This window comes from Piliocolobus tephrosceles, chromosome 6 (genome assembly GCF_002776525.5).
Source record: "Piliocolobus tephrosceles isolate RC106 chromosome 6, ASM277652v3, whole genome shotgun sequence".
NCBI lineage: Eukaryota > Metazoa > Chordata > Mammalia > Primates > Cercopithecidae > Piliocolobus > Piliocolobus tephrosceles.
In genome coordinates, this window is record NC_045439.1 from 145,212,884 (window position 1) to 145,233,615 (window position 20,732).

The 20,732-nt window shown below is 34.7% G+C and overlaps 1 protein-coding gene across 7 annotated transcripts in view; it reads right to left on the reverse strand.

Moving 5' to 3' along the window:
- MYO9A (myosin IXA) overlaps positions 1-20,732 on the reverse strand; it is a 312,565-nt gene that overhangs the window by 121,227 nt on the left and 170,606 nt on the right. For all 7 annotated transcript variants that reach the window (XM_031935820.1, XM_023220687.2, XM_023220686.2 and 4 more), the window contains exons 15-18: positions 19,550-19,669; positions 6,129-6,204; positions 2,631-2,774; positions 988-1,027 (exon numbers count right to left, since the gene is read on the reverse strand). In XM_031935820.1, coding sequence (XP_031791680.1) covers positions 988-1,027; positions 2,631-2,774; positions 6,129-6,204; positions 19,550-19,669 — 380 coding nt within the window. The remainder of the gene's footprint in view (positions 1-987; positions 1,028-2,630; positions 2,775-6,128; positions 6,205-19,549; positions 19,670-20,732) is intronic.

Sequence of the window (20,732 nt, forward strand, 5' to 3'; positions counted from 1 at the left end):
TCCAGGGGGCTGTAGTCCCTGGAAATGTCTGTGTGTTTAAAACCACCTCTTTGTTCTCTGTCACTGCAATTCATATTTTCTGAGATTTTATATATAGTATGTACTATTGCGTGTAATTATTTTGAGATTTATTCATGTTGTTAGACGCATCAATAGTTCATTAATTTTTATTGGTGAGTTAAATATTCAATTATATGGATATACCACAGTGTGTTTAACCATTTTTCGGTTGATCAAAGTTTGAGTTGCTTCCAGTTTTTTGCTATTACAAATAAAGCTGCTATAAACATTAATAAAACAAACAAAGCAAAATGAAACAACAATCCCTGCAAAAAAAAAAAAAAACCAGAGCTATATTAACAGATGGCAAGTACTGCTCACCAAACCCTTCCCATTATTTATATATGGTTTATGTGGGTTAAAATAATAATATTTTATAGCATGTGAAAAATTATATAAAATTCAATTTTCAGTGTCCATTAATAAAGTTTTATTGGAATGCAAATTATAGCCGCACTTCTGCTACAACAGCAGAGCCAACTAGTTATATCAGAAACCATAAGCCTGAAAAGACAATGTCCCTTTATAGAAAAACCTGGCAAACATTTATTATAGATAATTGGATTAGGTAAGCACTAATCAGAAATTATTTTAAAATCAGGTACAATTCAGAATTTGACCTTAACTTGGCTCAAGGAGAAATGAAAAGACCTTAAATAAAGAGGCAATAACTAAACAACATTTATAGTCAGGAGCTATTAAAACACTAGAAAATGGTATATACCACAAATAAATATTTACCTGAACCACTAGGCTTAGCCATTTCATAACAGTGTTATTTCTAAAATGGATTCAACTAAGTGCACAATCACTATCTTGGATACAAATAAGGTTATTTCTTGTTTTTGATGTATGAAGATTGTATATGTAATAAAAAATAATTGTGTAGCAGAATACCAATACAAAAAGAGTTTTTATAGTACTCACCTTTGGAAGGGCAGGCTTGGGTTTGAAATTTTTGTTTCTCCTATAGAGATAAATCATTCATTAAAAAAAGCTACTGCATTAAAACAAAAAGAAAAACAAAAGCTACTGTAGAGAAGTAAGATTTCAAGGTCTCTCCTCAAACAACAGATTATATACCCACTACCAAGACTGTAAGTCTTCTACATGAAAACACTATCTGATTCAGCCAAGCAGGCACCTTGGGAAGGAAGAATAAACAAGGAAAAGACACCTGCCTTGTTATGTAAGTAAACAGATTTACACCTGATGATTAGTAACACTGTGTTGTACATTCTAAGCTACAGGTTCATTTTCTTCAGTTGTTAGTAGCTTCTTGTACCTACAGAAGACTTATTTCTATCATTTCAAGACTAAGTGAGATGTTTAAGTTTCATAAATTTTTTAAAAACGTACTTATCACCAAAATGTAATCTTCCATTTTTGGTAATTAAAAATTATTCTATTCAACTCATTTTTTTTCCTTATTCAAACCTCAATACCATACTTAAATCAAGCCTTTTTAATTTTATTTTTAGCTTTTTTTATAGTCACAGAAAGAAGGAATAAAGTCCAACGTTTATGAATATGGGCTGGGAAGTCAGAAAGACCTGGACAACAATCTATGGTCTACCATCTATTAAGGTATGATTTTAACATCTTTAACTTTTCATTATGTAATAATGTAAAACGGGGATAACAATACTACCTATAACTTAAAAGTTATTGTGAGGATTAAATGAGTTAATGTATATCTCTGGGGTACAGCAAGACCTACATAAATAGAACCTATTAACATTATTAAGCAGTGATTCAGACAAGGATTATGGAATCCAATTCAGTCATACCTCTAGCTAGTGGTCAAACGATATGCTTGGGAAATGTCTAAAATATGTTAATGCTAATAATTAATAACTTTTTTTTCCTTTTTTTTTTTCTCTCAGAGACAGGATCTTAATCGGTCGCCCAGGCTGAAGCGCAATGGCAAGATCACGACTCACTGCAGCCTCAACTTCCTTGGCTCAAATGACCCTCCTACCTCAGTCTCCTGAGTAGCTGGAACTACATGCATGCACTACCACACTTGGCTAATTTTTTTTCTTTTCCTTTTTTTTTTGGAGAGATGGGGTCTCTATGAAGCATGGTAGAGCATGGTTATGGCTATGTCTTCAACTCTATAATCAGTTTATAAGAAATGGAAAGCTTGGGTAAGTGTCATATATCACTCAACCATTCACCATTTATAGATTTTCTTGCCTAATTTGTTAAGACTGCTAGAATTAAAGGATACCTGTAGTAAAAATTCGGAATCCTAAAAGGAGCTAACGGTTTTTTCTTTCTCTGAAGGTAGGGCCTGTCTAAACAATAAGATCTTTATTATCATCTCCATAATAAATATATTCAGTCACGATTCTCCTGGTAATATGGGGGAGAAAAATCAACAAAAACACAAGCTTTACAACACATGAGATTCATGGCTGTAAATGCTACCTAAACACCTTTGAGTCTTGTTTCAGTCAAAATTCTTCCCATGAAAATAACACTTCACCATCTCCCTCCTTCATTTTTTCCTGCCAGAAATTTTAAACCAGACAAAAAAAAAAATCACATTACTGATCAGTACTGACGTGAGAATTCCATGGGCTCTCTCCAGGAGTTTGCTACTAGTTGAATTAGCAAATATTCCATCTTTATCAAGCAAGGAGGTGCTACTTGATAGTCTGCTCTGGCGAATCCCAGTTCTGCCATTCCAGGCAATATCAAATGTATCACTGTAAAAAATAGAATTTGCTTTAGTTAATCAAGACGTCTCTAATTAACACTATATTGCTTAAATAAAATAAAACTTTAAATACTAAAGTTAAATTTTAGAAAAAAAATGATTTCATGCAAATAATTGCCAATCAGTTGGGACTAACCTTTGTCTCATTCAGAACAAATTCCTATGAATTCCATCATATTCACATACAAATGTGCATGCAGATGAGCACATCATGTAGCTGACATCTTAAAATATATTATCATTCAACAACTAGTAACTAATATAATGGATTATAATATCTTCCCTCTTTGTTAGATTTTAGAATTTTCAAATGCTACTGTAGGAATCTGTAATCCTAATAGACTATCCCATCCTATGGAATATCTAATTTCCTCCTGAAAGGTCTTATTCACACACACACACTCACTACTCACACACGCATTAAACTTACTAAGTCCTATGAGACTCTAGACACTGCAGATATAGCAATGAACAAAACATAAAATTACCAGTGATTATAACGTAATAATTAATGGAGGGCTCTCCAGGTGAAGTACGTAATAATTAATGGAGGGCTCTCCAGGTAAAGTAGTAGTATCCAACAACAAATGAATGGATAAAGAAAATGTGGTATATACACACAATGGAATGCTATTCAGTCATTAAAAAAAGAATCAAGTCCTATCATTTGGACAACATGGACAAACATAGAGTACATTATGTTAACTGAAATAAGCCAGACACAGAAAGACAAACACTGCATGACCCCACTTATATGTGGAATCTAAATAAGCTGCTCTCACAGAAGTACTGAATAGAACAGTGATTACCAGAGACTGCAAAAGGTAACAAGGTGGAGCAGTGTAGTAAGGGGAGAGGTTGGTCAATGGGTATGAAGTTACAGTAAGACAAGAGGAATAAATTCTAGTCTTCTACTGAACAATGGAGTGATTATAGTTAACAATAAGGTATTATATACCTGAAAATAGCTAGAAAAGAAAATTTTGAAAGAGAAATGTTCCCACCGCAAAAAAGGATAAATATTTGAGATGATGAATATGGTAATTACCTTAATTTGATCATTATACAATGTATACAGGTATCAACACATCACACTGTACCCTATAATATGTATAATTATTATGAGTGAACTAAAATTTTTTTAAAAGAAATATCAGGAGATAGCTACTTACAACAATTTCACATTTGTCCATATTTATAAATCTCAGCTTCCATTTGCTTAGAGCATTTATTCAAGATATATAAATGGCATGTAATCAACAAACCCTTTAGAAATGCTTGTATTTTCACTATTTTGTGCTAAACCATTAAAAAAAGTCAATGAATCATTATCCCTAAGAAAATGTGTCTTCCCAAATGGGGGAATCATATTGCACTTAAGATGGTTTGTGTGTGCACTTATATTTTTCTAATTTAAAAAAATGAGTGCTACTCTGGCTTTAGGGGGAAAAAAAAAGAAAACAAAAGGACAAAGAGAGAGAGTGAGAGGAAGGAAGGAAGCAAGTGAGGGAAGAAGGAAAGCAGGAAGGAAGGAAAGAACGAAGGGAGGGAGGGAGACGGAGGGAAAAAATGTAGCAGAAAAATAGATTCCTGGTGAAGATGCTGTGAAAACTGTTGAAATGACAATGTATTCTGTGGTTAAGGACTGCTGAGGAAACAATTCTTTTTAAAAAAAGCAACAGAGGATTCAAAGCATTACATAAGTTGAGCTGATAAAGCAGTGGCAGGGCTTGAGAGGACTGACTCCAATTCTGGAGTTCTACTGTGGTTAAAATGCTATCAAACAGCACTGGATGCTACAGAGAAATTTTTCCTATAAAGAAGAGGCAATTGATGTAATAAATTTCATTGTGTTATTTTAAGAAATTGCCATAGCCCCTCCAATTTTCAGCATCCACCACCTTAGTCAGCAGCCATCAACATCAAGGAAAGACCCTCTACCAGCAAAAAGATTATGACTCACTGAAGGCTCAGATGATTGTTAGTTTTATTAGCAATGAAGTATTTTTTAATTAAGGTATGTATTTTTTAAACGTAATACTATTGCACAATTGACAGACTACAGTATAGTGTAAATGTAACTTTTATATGCACTGGGAAACCAAAAAATTTGTGTGATTTGTTTTACTGAGAATTCGTTTTATTGTGGTGGTCTGGAACTGAACCAGAAACCCATATAGACCACTTCAGGTATCCAAAATGGAAAGTACAAAGAAAGAAACACGAACTAGAAATTAGGAAACTTAAAACCACTAACTGCTTTGTAAAATGAGGCATATTGCGGTTTCTTTTTTATATAATCAAGAAAATTGGGTTCTCATCTGATGACCAGGGTGAGAATACTGCCAACAGATGAAACTGAAGGTACACAGGTCAAGTTTAACTATCTAATTTATTTTGGGGTAAAATTTAACACGAAAATATGGTGGTAGATATCATAATTAGTCAAATACTACTGTTAAGGAAACAAAGGACATACAATATAAAGATAGCAAATAGTTTAATTTGTGGCATTTGAAGTGAATATATTTGTGGCTAGATACTTGGGCTGTGACAAATCTTGCACATGAAGTTATTGAACCTAGACTTTTAATAGACAATAAAGAGTCATGAAAAAGTTATTGAGCAGACAAGTGACAATTATGTATTAGAAAGACATAGTAACTCAACTGGAAAAAATGATCAGTGAAGTTATACCTTCATTTTAATGACAGACCATCCTTATTACCAGAGTATTAGGAAGCTCAATTTTTTGATGATGTTTAAAACACAGAGAGTGCATTCTAGAAACAATGTTCTTCTCCTCATATAAATTACAATCTTTATCAAATAGTATACATAAAAAACAAAGAGACTTTATGAACTCATAAAATTATTTATATTTGTTACTGTCAAATTGTTCTCAGGAATTCGTCATTGAAAATAGTAAAAGGTAAGCTTTGGTAATCGCACTCACCCAAAAAAGGTATTAGATGGTTTGATGTAAATCAAACTATTCAATTATTACTTTCCAATAAGACTTCTCCACAGAAAGCAGCAGAATAACCCTTTAATTTTGTAAAAGATATAAAATGCACAAAAGGTCTCAGCAATTAAAATATATGAGCTCATTTTAAATTATTCTGAAGAAATTTTTTCAAAATTGTAAAGCCGTTTTACCAGAAGCAACTGTAAACAAATTTTGTTAACTTTAACCTATTAATGTGTTATTACATCACTTATAAAGGATTTAAGAAATAAAACAACGCCTGAATTACTTCGTACTTTTAAAGTCACAAAAGTATCAACAAGAATGCTAGTTATTTCTTCTACATGTCTTTGAAAACAAACCAAACACACTTACTGTTGGTTTTTTTCATTTAGAGCATTCATGCCCTGGAGATCCGAAAGAGGTGTTCTGGGATTTTTCCGGGTTATACCTAGCAAAATTTAAAAAATAGAACATTTCAAATCAGTGTGAAGAAAAATGAAACGTGAAACAATTTTGCTAAAGACAAATGAAATTTAATAATGAGTATTTGCTAAATATTTCAGAAATATCTAAATAATTATATGATCCGTCTCATAACTGTCACAGATCTTAGTTAACAATGAACCCAATTAGAAAATTTAATGATGAAATCTTTTATTTCTTCTTTCATTGAATCATTAACTTCAGGAAATACAAGGGTGACTGGACTGAAGGCCTAGAAGTGTACAAGTTCATTTTTATTTTTAGGTTCGGGGGGTACACATGAAGATTTGTTACAAAGGTAGACTCATGTAATGGGGGTTTGTTGTACAAATTATTTCACCCAGGTATTAAGCCCAGTACTCAATAGTTATTCTTTCTGCTCCTCTCCCTCCTCCCAATCTCCACCTTCAACTAGACCTCACTGTCTGTTGTTTCTTTCTTTGTGTTCACAAGTTTTTAACATTTAGCTACCACTTCTAAGTGAGAATATGCAGTATTTGGTTTTCTGTTCCTACATTAGTTTGCTAAGGACAATAGCCTCCAGCTCCATCCAAGTTCCCACAAAAGACATGATCTTGTTCTTTTTACGATTGTACAAGTTCATTTCTTATTTTGATGCATCATTTTTTAGCAATATGTTTCTGACATGTTCAGATAAATACAATGAGTATCAAATGTATTGAGAATTAACATTACAGATAAATACAATGAATATAAAAGACAAATTGCTTAAGAATTACCAATATTTTTAAAATGTAATGTTCTTCAAAGCATATGATAAAAACATGTAAGTTCTATAAACATAAGACTATCAATTTTTATAACACACACAAACATTTAATATAGATAAGATACACTGGCAAAAAAGAAGTAAAAGTATCTCTATTCAAGATGACAATCTTGTAGGTAGATAAAAAAAAAAAGCTCATTTGAACTAATAAACGAGTTCTACAAAACTACTGGAAACAAATAAATATACAGTGGTGGCCAGGCAGGGTCGCGTACGCCTGTAATCCCAGCACTTTGGGAGGCCGAGGCATGCAGATGACTTGAGCTCTGTATTTCAAGACCAGCTGGCCAACTTAGACTTCATCTATACTAAAAATAAAATGTATATAAAAGTGCTTAGAAGAGTGCTTGGCACATAGTCAACACTATATCCACATGAAGTGATTGTTATCTTTCTGTATGAATGAGGGAAACTGAAAATTCACAGAAGACTCTTTGTTCTGTTTAAATCATGCAAATAGGCCAGGCACAGTGAAACAATGCCGGTAATCCCAACAGTTTGGGAGGCCAAGGCAGGCAGATTACTTGAGCCCAAGAGTTCAGGACAAGCCTGGGCAACATGGTGAAACCCCATCTCTACAAAAAATACAAAAATTAGCCGGGTGTGGTGGCTCACACCTATAGTCGCAGCTTGAGAGGCTGATGTGGGAGAATTGCTTTGGACCCGGAGGTCGAGGCTGCAGTGAGCTGAGGTCGCGCCACTGCACTCTAGCCTGGGCGACAGACTGAGACCCTCTCTTGGAGTGGGGAGTGGGGAGTGGGAAGTGGGGACGGGGTTGGGGGAGGAGGGGCGGAAATAGCAATAAATATTCTGAAATGACATTTTTAAAAGTATAAAATGTCTACACTGAAAACTATAAAACATCATTAAAAGAAAATAAAGACCCAACTAAATGGAATGTTACCTATGTGCATGAATTGGAAAACATAGTATTGTTAAGATGTCAATGTTCCCCAAACTGACCTACAGATCAATGCATTTTCTATTAAAATTCCAGATAAGGCCGGGCGCGGTGGCTCAAGCCTGTAATCCCAGCACTTTGGGAGGCCAAGATGGGCGGATCACGAGGTCAGGAGTTTGAGACCATCCTGGCTAACATGGTGAAACCCCGTCTCTACTAAAAAATACATAAAGCTAGCCGGGCAAGGTGGCTGGCGCCTGTAGTCCCAGCTACTCGGGAGGCTGAGGCAGGAGAATGGCGTAAACCCGGGAGGCAGAGCTTGCAGTGAGCTGAGATCCGGCCACTGCACTCCAGCCCGGGCGACAGAGCGAGACTCCGTCTCAAAAAAAAATAAAAAATAAAAAATAAAATTCCAGATAATTATTTTTGTAGAAATGAATGAGCTAATCCTAAAATTAACACAGAAATAGAAGGGATCCAGAAGAGCTGAAACAATCTTGCAAACAATCTTCAAGAATGGCTTGAATCCAAGAATTTGAGGCTACAGTGAGTTATGGTTGCACCATCTCACCCCTAGCCTGGATGGCTAAGGAAGTCTCCATCTCAAAGAAGAAGGAAAAAGAAAGGAGGAGGAGACAGAAGAAAGAAGAGTAAATTTCTAGACAATACATTAGGCAATGGTTACCATTTTTTCATCAATTATTAAGTATTTTAAACATAAAAGTGGCCTAAATAATAATATACTGAACACTTATGATGGATCACTCAGATTAAAATATGAAGCCCTGTGTAGCCCACTCCCTGATCCCATTTAAAAATCAACACATCCGGCCAGGTGCAGTGGCTCCCACCTGCAATCCCAGCGCTTTGGGAGGCAGAGGTGGGCGCATCACCTGAAGTCAGGAGTTCAAGACCAGCCTGGCTATCATGGGAAAACCCTGTCTCTACAAAACTACAAAAATTAGCCCAGCATGGTGGCATGCACTTGTAATCTCAACTACTCAGGAAGCTGAGGCAGAAGAATCACTTAAACCCAGAAGGCAGAGGTTGCAGTGAGTCAAGACTGCGTCATTACACTCCAACCTGGAGGACAGAGCAAGACTGCATCTCAAAAACAACAACAACAACAACAAACCCATCAGATCCCAAGATCTACTATTTGTTCGAATTAGAAAAAAAGAATTTGAAAATAGCTCTACTGAGATGGTATCAAATACTGTAAAACATGTAATTGGAGTTACAGAAGGAAAAAAGAAATTGCAGCAGAAAAAATTTTTGAAAAATATTGGCCACAAATTGTCTAAATTTGATGAAAAACAATGAAAGTCCAAAAGGTACAGCAAATCCCAAAGAAAATTAATATAAATCGTATTTAGAGACATGAGAATCAAATTGCTGAATGCCAAATATAAAGTCAAAGGAAAAAAAGGTATACAACATATGAAGGAATAACAATGGGATGACATCTGAGTAATCATCACAAATAAAGCCCTAAGAACATGGCAAATCTTAAAAATGCCAAAAATTTGATAGTTCGTAATGATGTTAAACATATGCCTATTTCATGAAGTAACTCCACTCATAAGTATTTACGAAGGAATAAAAATATATGTCTGCAAAATGACTCAAAAAAGAATGTTTATAGCACTGTTGTTCACAATAGCTCTAACAATATATATAACTCTTAACTACACCAATAAATCAATAAGCACAATTATATACATATATCACATAAATTAAATACCATGTGTGTATATACATATACAATGGAACACACCTGAGCAACAAATGACTGATACATGGAAAAATATGCATGAATACATGCATAACTATGTTGCATAACACAATCAGAACACAAAATACATACTGTGTAATCCCACTTGAGTAAAATTTTTAGAAAATGTAAAGCTGACTTATAGTAATCAATCTGTGGTTATCTAAAGGAGGTGGGAAAATGTACAAGAGAATAAGGATAAGTTTTCTGATATAAGTCTTTCCTAATATTAATTTTTTTGTGTTCATATGCTTTAGATTTGTCTCTTGTAAGCATTCTACAGCTAAATTTTTCTCATCTTCCTTAATTCATAATGTTTTTTAAACTGTTTAGTTTAGTCCATTTTAACTCCGTTTTAACTTACTGCTACAATGGATACATCTGGAATTTTTTTCTGACATTAGTTTATATTTTTTTATTTACCTTAACTATTACATGCTTTTATTCAGGCTTCTATTGTTTTCTTTGTATTTTGACTTCTTTTGTTCCACAAATTGTATACACTCTCTGCTTTATTTATCCTTAAATGTTTAACATACTCATGAATTCTAAACTAATAATCTCTTCTCTTTCCCTGAAGAGTACAAGAACATTCAAATGTTTTAAAGTCATCTCCTTCTCATTAGGGATGTTATTGCTACCCAATACTTACTTTCACCTTGTTTCCTTTCCTTCATCAAGCACATTAGGTATAAGTTTTATAAAACTGTTGCTTATTTAGATTTATATATACATTTATCAAGTTCTTTATTAACTATCAAAACTTTCTAGTGGGTTCAGCTCTGTCTTTCTCAACTAAATTTTAAAAATATATATAGGTGAACATCTGTTCAGATTACTATCTAGCTTTATTAATTGCTATCATTCATATTTGCCTGGTACATCACGTCCATCCTTTTATTTTCACCACTTTAATTAAAAATCATGTAGCTATCACTTAAACTATTGAAAAATTCATTGAGAGTTTAACTGGTGAGTATAAACCATTTACATTAATTTTAAATAATACTTGTTTCTGGCATTTTATTTCATGTTTTTCATTTATTTCACTCTTTCATTTTTTCCCTTCTTGGTTTTCACTTTATAAGGCTTCTTATGCTACCTTAAAAGATAAAAATTGTTATTACTGTGGTTGTCCTTAAGGCATGTGCCTTAAGGACAACCACAGTTTATTTACCTATACTGATTTCCTAAACTTGAAAAGATTATGTTAATTCAAGAGCAGTAGAGCTCCCCACTTTCCCTTCAGTTTTCACCAAAATGCATGCCAGTATCTACTATATTTGTCTCTGCAAACCATCCGCAACCAGTAGTTCTGATCATATACAATTTTTTATTTTGGATATTCTTAGTTTCACGAAAAATAATCTAGGTATTTACTTGTAACTTGCATCAGGCTTAATGACATGTAATTAAACATTTTTTATTGGACTAAAAATTTCAAACAGTTAAACATATATGTTAAGTACATAGTTAAATAAGTTTTGGTAAATGCATTCACCACACTAATAACCACCAAAGAAAGATACAAAACATTTCCATCATCACCAAAGTTGCCTCATGCCCCTTCTTGGACAATCTCCCACATGTACTTATGGGTCAAGACAATCACTAACTTGCTCTCCATACAGATTGGCTTGTATTGTCTAGAACTTTGTATAAATGGAATAAAACAGTATGCTTCGAGGATAGGCCTTCCCTTAGCAGAACACTTTAGAGATTCATCTGTAAAAGTCTTTTGTGAATATATACTTTGATTTCTCAGGTAAATAACTGAGATTTGAATTCATGAAACATATGGGAAAAATATGCTTATCTTTATAAAACTGACAAACTGTTTTCGGAAATGATACCATTTGACACTACCAAGAGACAGTATGAGAGCTCCAGTTGCTCCACATGCTTATCAGTTAGTATTTCAACTACTTACATTTTAGCCCCTATAGAAGGTATTAGTGACCTTACTCAGATTACAATTTGTCTTTCCATAATGAATAACAAAGTTGAACATCTTTCATGAGAACACAGACAAATCTTCTTTTGTGGAAATGTATGTTCAAATCTTTTGCCCATTTAAAAACTGGCCTGTTTATCTTATTATTGTAGAGTTTTTATATTTTGTTTTCAAGTCCATTATCAGGTATGAATATTACAAATTGTAACAAATACTGTTTCCCAGGCCATGGTATGTTTTTTGTTTTCTTAACAGCAGTTAAGAAAAGTAGTTTTCAAATTGGCTAACTCCAATTTGTCAATTTTTTCCTTTTATAGTCAGTCTTTTTTTTTTTTTTTTTTTGAGACGGAGTCTTGCTCTGTCGCCCAGGCTGGAGTGCAGTGGCCGGATCTCAGCTCACTGCAAGCTCCGCCTCCTGGGTTTACGCCATTCTCCTGCCTCAGCCTCCCAAGTAGCTGGGACTACACGCGCCCGCCACGTCGCCCGGCTAGTTTTTTGTAGTTTTTTAGTAGAGACGGGGTTTCACTGTGTTAGCCAGGATGGTCTCGATCTCCTGATCTCGTGATCTGCCCGTCTCGGCCTCCCAAAGTGCTGAGATTACAGGCTTGAGCCACCGCGCCCGGCTATAGTCAGTCTTATGTCTTATCTAAGAAACTTTTGTCTGTTGCAAGATTACAAAAATTTGTTTCTCAGGTTTTCTATTTTAATAAAAAATTAATAATTTTGGTCCTTACAAAGAGCTGTATGACACATTTCAAAGTTAACTTACATGTATAAGGGTCAAAGTTCTCTTTTACCTTATAGATATCCTGTTGTTCTAGTGCTATTTGTTTAAAAGACTACCCCTTACCCCAACTAAATTATCTTGGTGCCTTAACAGAAAATCAACTGACTGTTTATGTGTAGATCTACTTCTGTATTTTGTATTTGGTTCATTAATCTCTTGATCCTTAACAACAACAGAACAATGTCATGAATATTTTAGTCTCAAAATCACATAATGTAAATTATCCAGCTTTGTTCTGTTTAAAAATTGTTTTGGACAGTTTGGGTATTCTACATTTCTCTATAAAGTTTAGATTCAGCTTGTTAATTTCCACCAAATACCTGCTATTATACTTACTGGGTTGCATTCAATCTACAGATCCATCTGAGAGAGAGCTGCATCTCAAAAATACAAACATAAATATGTATCTCTCTTCACTGTATTCTTCAATTTCTCCTAGTAACGTACAACTCTTACACATATTTGTTAAATTTATCCCCAAGTATTTCATGTTTCTGTTAATTATCCACTGCATATTAAATTACTCCAAAATCCAGTACTTTAAAACAAGTTATCATCTCAAATAGTTTTTAGAGGAACAAGAATTCAGGAGTGGCTTAGCTGGGTGGTTCTGACTCAAGGTGTCTCAAGAGGTTGTATTCAAGCTACCAGCCAAGGCTGCAGTCATCTCAACATTGAAATGAAGGATCCACTTCTAAGGTCACTCACATAGCTGGTGACAAGCCTCAGTTCATACCGAGGTTTGGCTACTCACAAATAGCATCTTGTTTCTCCAAGAGACAGCGATTTCAGAGAAGGCTAGCAAGTGAAGCAGTACTCCAGAAGGAAATTGCAGTCTTTTACAGCAATCTTGAAAGTGACATACCATCATTTTTGCCATGTGCTTTCTGTCACATAGACTAACTCTTGTAAAATACAGGAGAAGACTATAAAAGCTTGTGACATCTAGGAGGCTGGCCGCCATAGATGTATAGTAAATGGAATTTGTAAATCATTTTCTAAGTGCTCATGGCTAGGGTATCACAATTTTCTATAATTACTTGGTATCCTGTAAAAATGTTAAACCCACTTTTTAGTTTTAAGAGCACTTTTCCAATGAATTTGCTATTTGTTTTCAATCTATGTACAATTTCTTTTTGTTGCCTATTGCACCACCTGCGACCTTTAGTAAATGTCAAATCTGAGTGGCAAAAAATGTCCTTGCCTTGTTCTTAATGTTAGGGAAAAAAAAAGTATTCAATCTTTCACTATTAAGTATGAAGTTTGCTATAGGATTTTCATGCATGTTCTTCATAAAGTAGAGGAAGTTGGTCTCTATTCCTAGGCGACTAAAGTTTTAAAATAGAATGAGTGACAAACTTTTCCTCCATCTACTGAGACGATCATATGTGGCTTTCTTTTTATATGGTTAACATGGTCAAACCAACGTTTCTCATCCCTGGAATAAATTCCATGTGGTCTTCATGTATTATCTTTAATATACTGCTGAATTCAGCCAGCTATGATTATTTTTATATCCACCATCATGAAGTTATATTGGTCTGTAGTTTTTAAAGACAGATGTTTTGGTAACAGAATAATAACACTGGCCTCATGAAATGATTTGGATAGTGTTCCCTTCTCCTCTGTTTTTCGAAAGAGTTGAAGAGAACTGGTAGAATAGTCATTTCTTAAATAAAATTACTAATGAGCCTATCTGGGCCTGAACTTTGTGTGGGGGGAAAATTTTAGTTAAGAATTCAATATTGTAAAAAGATATCGTACTATTCATATTTTCTGTATTTTCTTGGGTTGATTTTAATAACTGTTGACATTCAAGGAATTTTTCCATTCATGTCAGTTGAACTGATTGCCATAAATGTTCATAATCTCTTTGTCAAACTTCTGATTTCTGTAGAAATTATAACTGTGGCCACTCTTTCATTCTAGGTAATAGCTTTATGTCTTCTCTTACTTTTCTAGATCAGAATAGCTATAACTGCTCTGTCCAATACAGTAGCCACTAGCTATATGTGGCTATATGAACTCATTAAACAAAACGAGAACTTCAGTTTCAGCTACACCAGACACAGTTCGGTGCTTAAAAGCCACATGTGGCTAGTAGCTACAGTACTGACAGTGTAGCTGGAGAACACTTCCACATCGCAGAAAGTTCTACTGCACCATGCTGGGCTAGAAATTTATCAGCTTCATTGTTCTTTTCAAAAAACCAGCTTTAGGCCAGATGTAGTGGCTCACATCTGTAATCCTAGTACTTTCGGAGGCCAAGGCAGGAGGATTGCTTGAAGCCAGGAGTTTGAGACCAACCTGACAACATAGTGAGACTCCATTTCCACAAATAAAAATTTAAAAATTAGCAGGGCATGGTGGCATGCACCTGTAGACCCAGCTACTTGAGAGACTGGGGTGGGAAAATCACTTGAGCCGAGAAGGTCAAGGCTGCAACAAGCCATGATTGTGCCATTGCACTCCAGCCTGCATGACAAAACGAGCTCCTATCTCTAAAATACAAAACAAAACAAAGCAAAACAGTGGCATGCACCTGTAGCCCAAGGTGCTTGGGAGGCTGAGGCATGAGAATCACTTGAACCTGGGACACAGAGGTTGCAGTGAGTCAAGGTGGTGCCACTGCACTCCAGCCTGAGCAACAGAGCCAGACTCTGTCTCAGAAAAAAAAAAAAAAAAAAAATTTTATTTACTTCCTTCTATTTATTTGGAGTCTAATATGCTCTTTTCTTCCTAGCTTAAGGTGAAAGCCTAAATCACTGATTATTTTACCTTACTTTTCTAATTTAAGAATTTAAAGCTGTAAGTTTTCTCCTAAGTACTTCTTTATTTGTATTCCATAAGTTGTAATATGTTGTGTTTCCATCATCTTTCAGATCAAAAAACTTCCAAGTTATCCTTATGAAATTTTTTCAACTCATTAGTTACATATACATTTTTTTTTCAAATATTTGAAGGTTTCTCAGATATATCTGTTATTTATTTGCATTTAATTCCATTTTGATCAGATAATCCACTAAATTTTCAATGATCTGAATGACCATACTGATACTTGAGGTTAGGGACATTAAAGTAGGCACTGTCAGCAAGGTGAGGGTAATGAGGTGGAGTAAGCCCTCAGCCCTTCCCTGGCAATTGCTGATCCTTCATCTTGCTGATGCACATTATATTCTCAATCATCCCAAACGGGACTGAAGGCCAAAAGAATGAGTTCAAATTAAAGTCAGATTCTTCTTCTCTACCCGTTCTCCTTCTGCCATCTGATTCCTTCTTTCTACAGCTCCTGTCATTTCTGGAAGTGGGCTGTAGCTCATGCTCCCCAAAACTTCAATTTCTCCTTACTCCTCTAATTTCCTCCCTGAGAAATTTCAGAGAAGAGCCACTTTGGAGAGAAGGCGGGAGCACCAGAAACAAAGAGAAGGAGGAAAGGCCACAATATCTTTATGTCTTAATATTGAAGGTCACACACTGTCACTTCTGCCACATTCCATTTCTTGGAAGCAAGTCACTAAGTACAGCACATGCCTTATGAAGGGGGGAGTATCAATTTGTGGACCTATTTTAAACCATCAAAATAACGTCAGATTTTTTACTTTCAACAGTCGTTTTTTAATTAAGGCAAGAAAATATGTGTAGTCATTTATATTTTTATACACATTTATTAGTTGTGCCTTCTTTATTCCTTCCAGTAATTCATGCATGTATCAGCAAACTAGAGTCCATGGCCTAAACCAAACCCGCTGCCTGTTTTTGTATGACCTAAGAATGGCTTATATAGTTTTTAACTGAGGAGAAAAAGAACATTTTTGTACCATGTGAAAATTGTTTGAAATTTAAGTATCAATGTCCGTAATAAAGCTTTATTGGAACACAGCTATACTCATTTATTTATGTATTGTCTATGGCTCCCTTCACAGAAGAGTTGAGTAGCTGCAACAGAAACCATACTGGCCTGCAAAGCCTAAAACATTCACTGTCTACTCTTCACAGAAAAATTTTGCCAACCCCTACTATAGACCCAAGTTACGATCCTGTGATGATTTCCCTTGAGCATGAAGAAATTCTATTATCATTTCCCATATAATACATATGGTGACAAATTCTCAGACTCCATTAGTGTGAAAATGTATTTCACCTTCATTTTTGAAGGATACTTTTGCTACATGATAACAAGACATTGTGGATAACACATCACAGCAACAGTGGATACTGTTAGGTTCTTCTGAAGATTGTTAATTTTTCTTCTATCAGTTAACTTGTCTGGACCCAAACTGCAAATACAGAAATTCTGGCTCAAATTTTTTTGGGGGAGGTGGGGGACATGACACATTAAACATGATTTTTTGACACCTTTTGGCCTCCATTATTTTTACTGAGAAATCAGGTGTTAATCATCTCATTATTCCCCTGTATTTAATATGTACATATTTTCCAGGCTGCTTTCAAGATTTTCTCTTTACCTTTGACATTTTAATCTATAATGTGCCTAGGTGTAGTTTTCCTTCGTATTTACCTAGCTTTGTGGTCACGGATCTGTAAGCTAGTATTTGTTTGTTTTGAGACAGAGTCTCGCTCTGTTGCCGAGGCTGGAGTGCAGGGGTGTGATCTCAGCTCACTGCAACCTCTGCCTCCCAGGTTCAAGCAATTCTTGTGCCTCAGCCACGCGAGGAGGCTGGAATTACAGGCGTGCACCACCACGCCTGGCTAAATTTTGTATTTTTAGTAGAGACAGGGTTTCATTATGTTGGGTTTTTTTTTTAACCAAATAAGGGATGTTTTCTGCCACTGTCTTCAAATAATTTTCGACCCCTTTATCTCTCATTTCCTATGGGACTCCAATTAAAGCAGAAAGACTTCAGTTTTTCCCACACAAGCTAAGCACAAGCAGAAAATTTCCTCAGTTTTTCTAAAAAGCAGCAAAGTTGCAAATCTCAGCTATTATAGTTATGTCTTTCAAGGATTATCTTTTATTTGGTTTCCACCTTTTTTTTTTTTTTAATACGGTTCCTGGGGTCTTCCCTGCATACTCACAGCAGTCAGCCAGGGATTGGTGCAGAGTTCATACTTTAATTTGGGTTTTAGCCCTTTAGCAGCTCTCTCAGTCCCAGGATTTTCCTCCTAAACTCCAAGCTGCTCTGAAAGTCTTCTAACATAATAAGCCAGTATGGTGGTGGTGGTTGTTTTCTATCTCTGAAACCATGCAAGTTAGGAAACCCCTTGTATAAAAAGCTACAAATTCACAATTCTTACCCACTGCTTTACCACCTTTAAAGAATAAACTTTTCCCTTTATGCCTACTTTTGGTCTTTTTCCAGTACTTTCAAATACTCGGTTATTTTAAAAATTTTTTTCCAGGTTTTATCACTGCTACTTGTGGGAGGATTCATTCACCTCACCAATTCACCACTACCTAAAGCTGGTAGTCCCATTTTCTTAAGAACAATTTCCAAAACTCGAATTTACAATTTTACATATAATAAAATTTATAATGTGATACCTTTTTATAATTAGTATATCGCTAATACTATCGTGGAAAATAGAATAAATTACATAAAATAATGAAAGAGCTCCAATGTTCACAAAAGTAGAAATTTGCAAGTAAACACACATAGATGCACAATTTCTTCATGTGGCCTATGCTGAAACTGGTGCCTTCCTAGTCAAGATCCATATGTAGCTGGCATACAATCAGGTCTGGGGTTGTCAGGCTCAGTCATGAAAAAACAAAGCAAATAAACCATTTGCAACTATTTACAGAATTAAGAGAAATTAATTTAAGCTCCCCAAAATGATTTACAGACTATTTTAAATAATGTCCCATGGATTAAAAGACAGAATAGGAAGATGAATAACTGGAATGAGGATTTGTTACATTCCTCTCAGAAACAATAGCAACAATTAAGAATAATATTAAGGATGTCTTTTTAAAATGAAACACTTACCTTTGTTGTTCTTAAAATGAGAAAATACTTTACTGTTTTTCAAAATACATTACACACCTTTTTTTTTTTTAAACCAAGACAGTAATAGGAACTGAAAAAGAATCCACAACATTTGCTCTTAGGAATTCTACTTATATTCTCCTCCCACTGACAACTGGATAGTAAAATTTCATGGAATTTCAACCAGAAAACTGTGAATTAGCAAACTAAATCAGTGGTAATTTATTAAAAGCTCAGAACAGATTATGTAGGTCCATTACATGCAAATTGCTGAGTTGCCTTTGAGTATTTTGAAGGATCCACTTATTCACACAATAGCAGTGCCTCATTAATAGTAACTAATCTTACAACTGGCAAAAGAATCAATTTTCATGCAGAATGAGTACAACAAGTAAAGAGCAAGAAAGGAAATGGAGACCAAGGGCATCTTTTTACACCAATTTTATAAAAAAGCAAACAAAAGAACATGCACCATGATTCTGTTATTCTTCCTCAAGTCAAAACATTAATGCAGTGGCTTTGCTCTAAACCAGACATAGGAAAGGCTGGTTGAAGCACTGCAATCAAACTAAGTGGATTTACCAATGATACACAAAAATAACATTTGCTAATGTTGAAATTCAAGCATAAGCAAACACAAAAATCAGCCAGATTTAGAAAGAGGTAAGAGAAAACTTTTTGGGAATGCTGAACATATTCATTATCTTGATTCTGGAGATAATTTCATGGGTGCCTACATACATCAAAACTTACCAAATTGTTCTCTTTGCATTCAGTTTTTTACTTCAATTAGACCTCAATTTTTTTTTTTTTTTTTTTTTTTTTTTTTTATGAGCAGGAAAGAAAACATTGTTGATTCCTATCCATCACTTGGCTACTTGAAAGACAAATAGAAACAAATCCAGTGACTGTAATCAAGTATAATTAACAATCCAATGATCACAGGCAAACAGAAAAGTCACCACAGTTAAAAAAAGTTTATCAGTATTTTCAAAAGAAAGCACTAAAGACTCAACAGAAATATTCAAAGACTGCTCAGAGGTTTATGGAGGCCATGCTGCCCGTGGAATCTATATCCCACCCTGGTGTAGGATGCTCCTGGTTTCCATTTCCAAATGGATATGTGATAACAGTTTATCAGGATTTGTAGCCTTACTGTACTTCTCTTCCTTGCATCTCTGCAGAATCTCTAAGCTCCTCTGGTGGACTGGGTGTTGGAGAAAGCTAAAACTATCCATACTTTTCAAAATTGCACATGGCGCTGTATCATCATGTCCTTAGGAAGCAAAAAAAAAAAAATGGAGAAAAGAAAAAGACATTATATAAGCCCAAACCAACAGAGAATCAAGGACAATGCTGCCAACTATTTAAGGGTGTATAAAAATGTATCAAATAATAGAGGTTATATGTGAATGTCCAATTATTTTGAGGAAAATGCTTAAAAATAATAGGAAAAAATAAAGGCCTTTTTCAGATACTCAAAGTGTCTTTTTCAGTACTCAAAGAACTGTTAGTTAACACCATATTAAAAATTTCTCAATACAAGCAAAAATTCAAACGCAATTTGTAAGATTTATTTTTTAAAAATAGACTCATTTTCATCAGGTCTCAAACATAATTAACATATAGTTGGCAACACTGATGGAACCCCAAAGAGAAATATACCCAAAATAATTTACTGAAAGTTAAACAATTCTTTCACAAATCCTGCAATTAACCACACTTGTAGGAATTCCAACAAGTGTGTCAATAATGAAAATATGAAAAAAAAAGCACCATAGAGCAGGAAAGCCCAGCAGCACTTCTGTAATTACAAATTTGAAAAGAAAGCTGAAGAATCTGTACCTCATTATCACTTCTTAGGAAAGTAGGATAAAAATCAGCTACCAGTGAAAAAAAGAAGAGAGCACATTCAAGTAAAGACCAAAGCCCCAGATCAGTGTCATTTAAAGTGAGTACTTAAGCAATAAAGTGAATGGGAGATGAGTGCCATAAATATTAGCAATAAAGAGTTTCCAGGCTTTAGGGTGGTGGGTGTGTATCATTTATTCAGAGATCACCTCTGGAGTTAGGGTATAATGCTCAAATTTAAGTAAGTTTGCTTTTAGAAGACAAAGTGCATAATAACATAGAGGCAAATTAAGTAACACATTAAAATAAACTGAAGTTCTATTACTGCATTTTGCTGTATAATTAGGAATGAGATACAAGAGAACAATCTTTGGAAAAATCTCATAGTAGAATTAGTTTAAAAGTTAAACAGTCTCATACTGATTCAAAGAGGTTTGTAGGGCATATTTTAGTCTTGTTCTAATTCCCTAAATTGAATTTATATATGC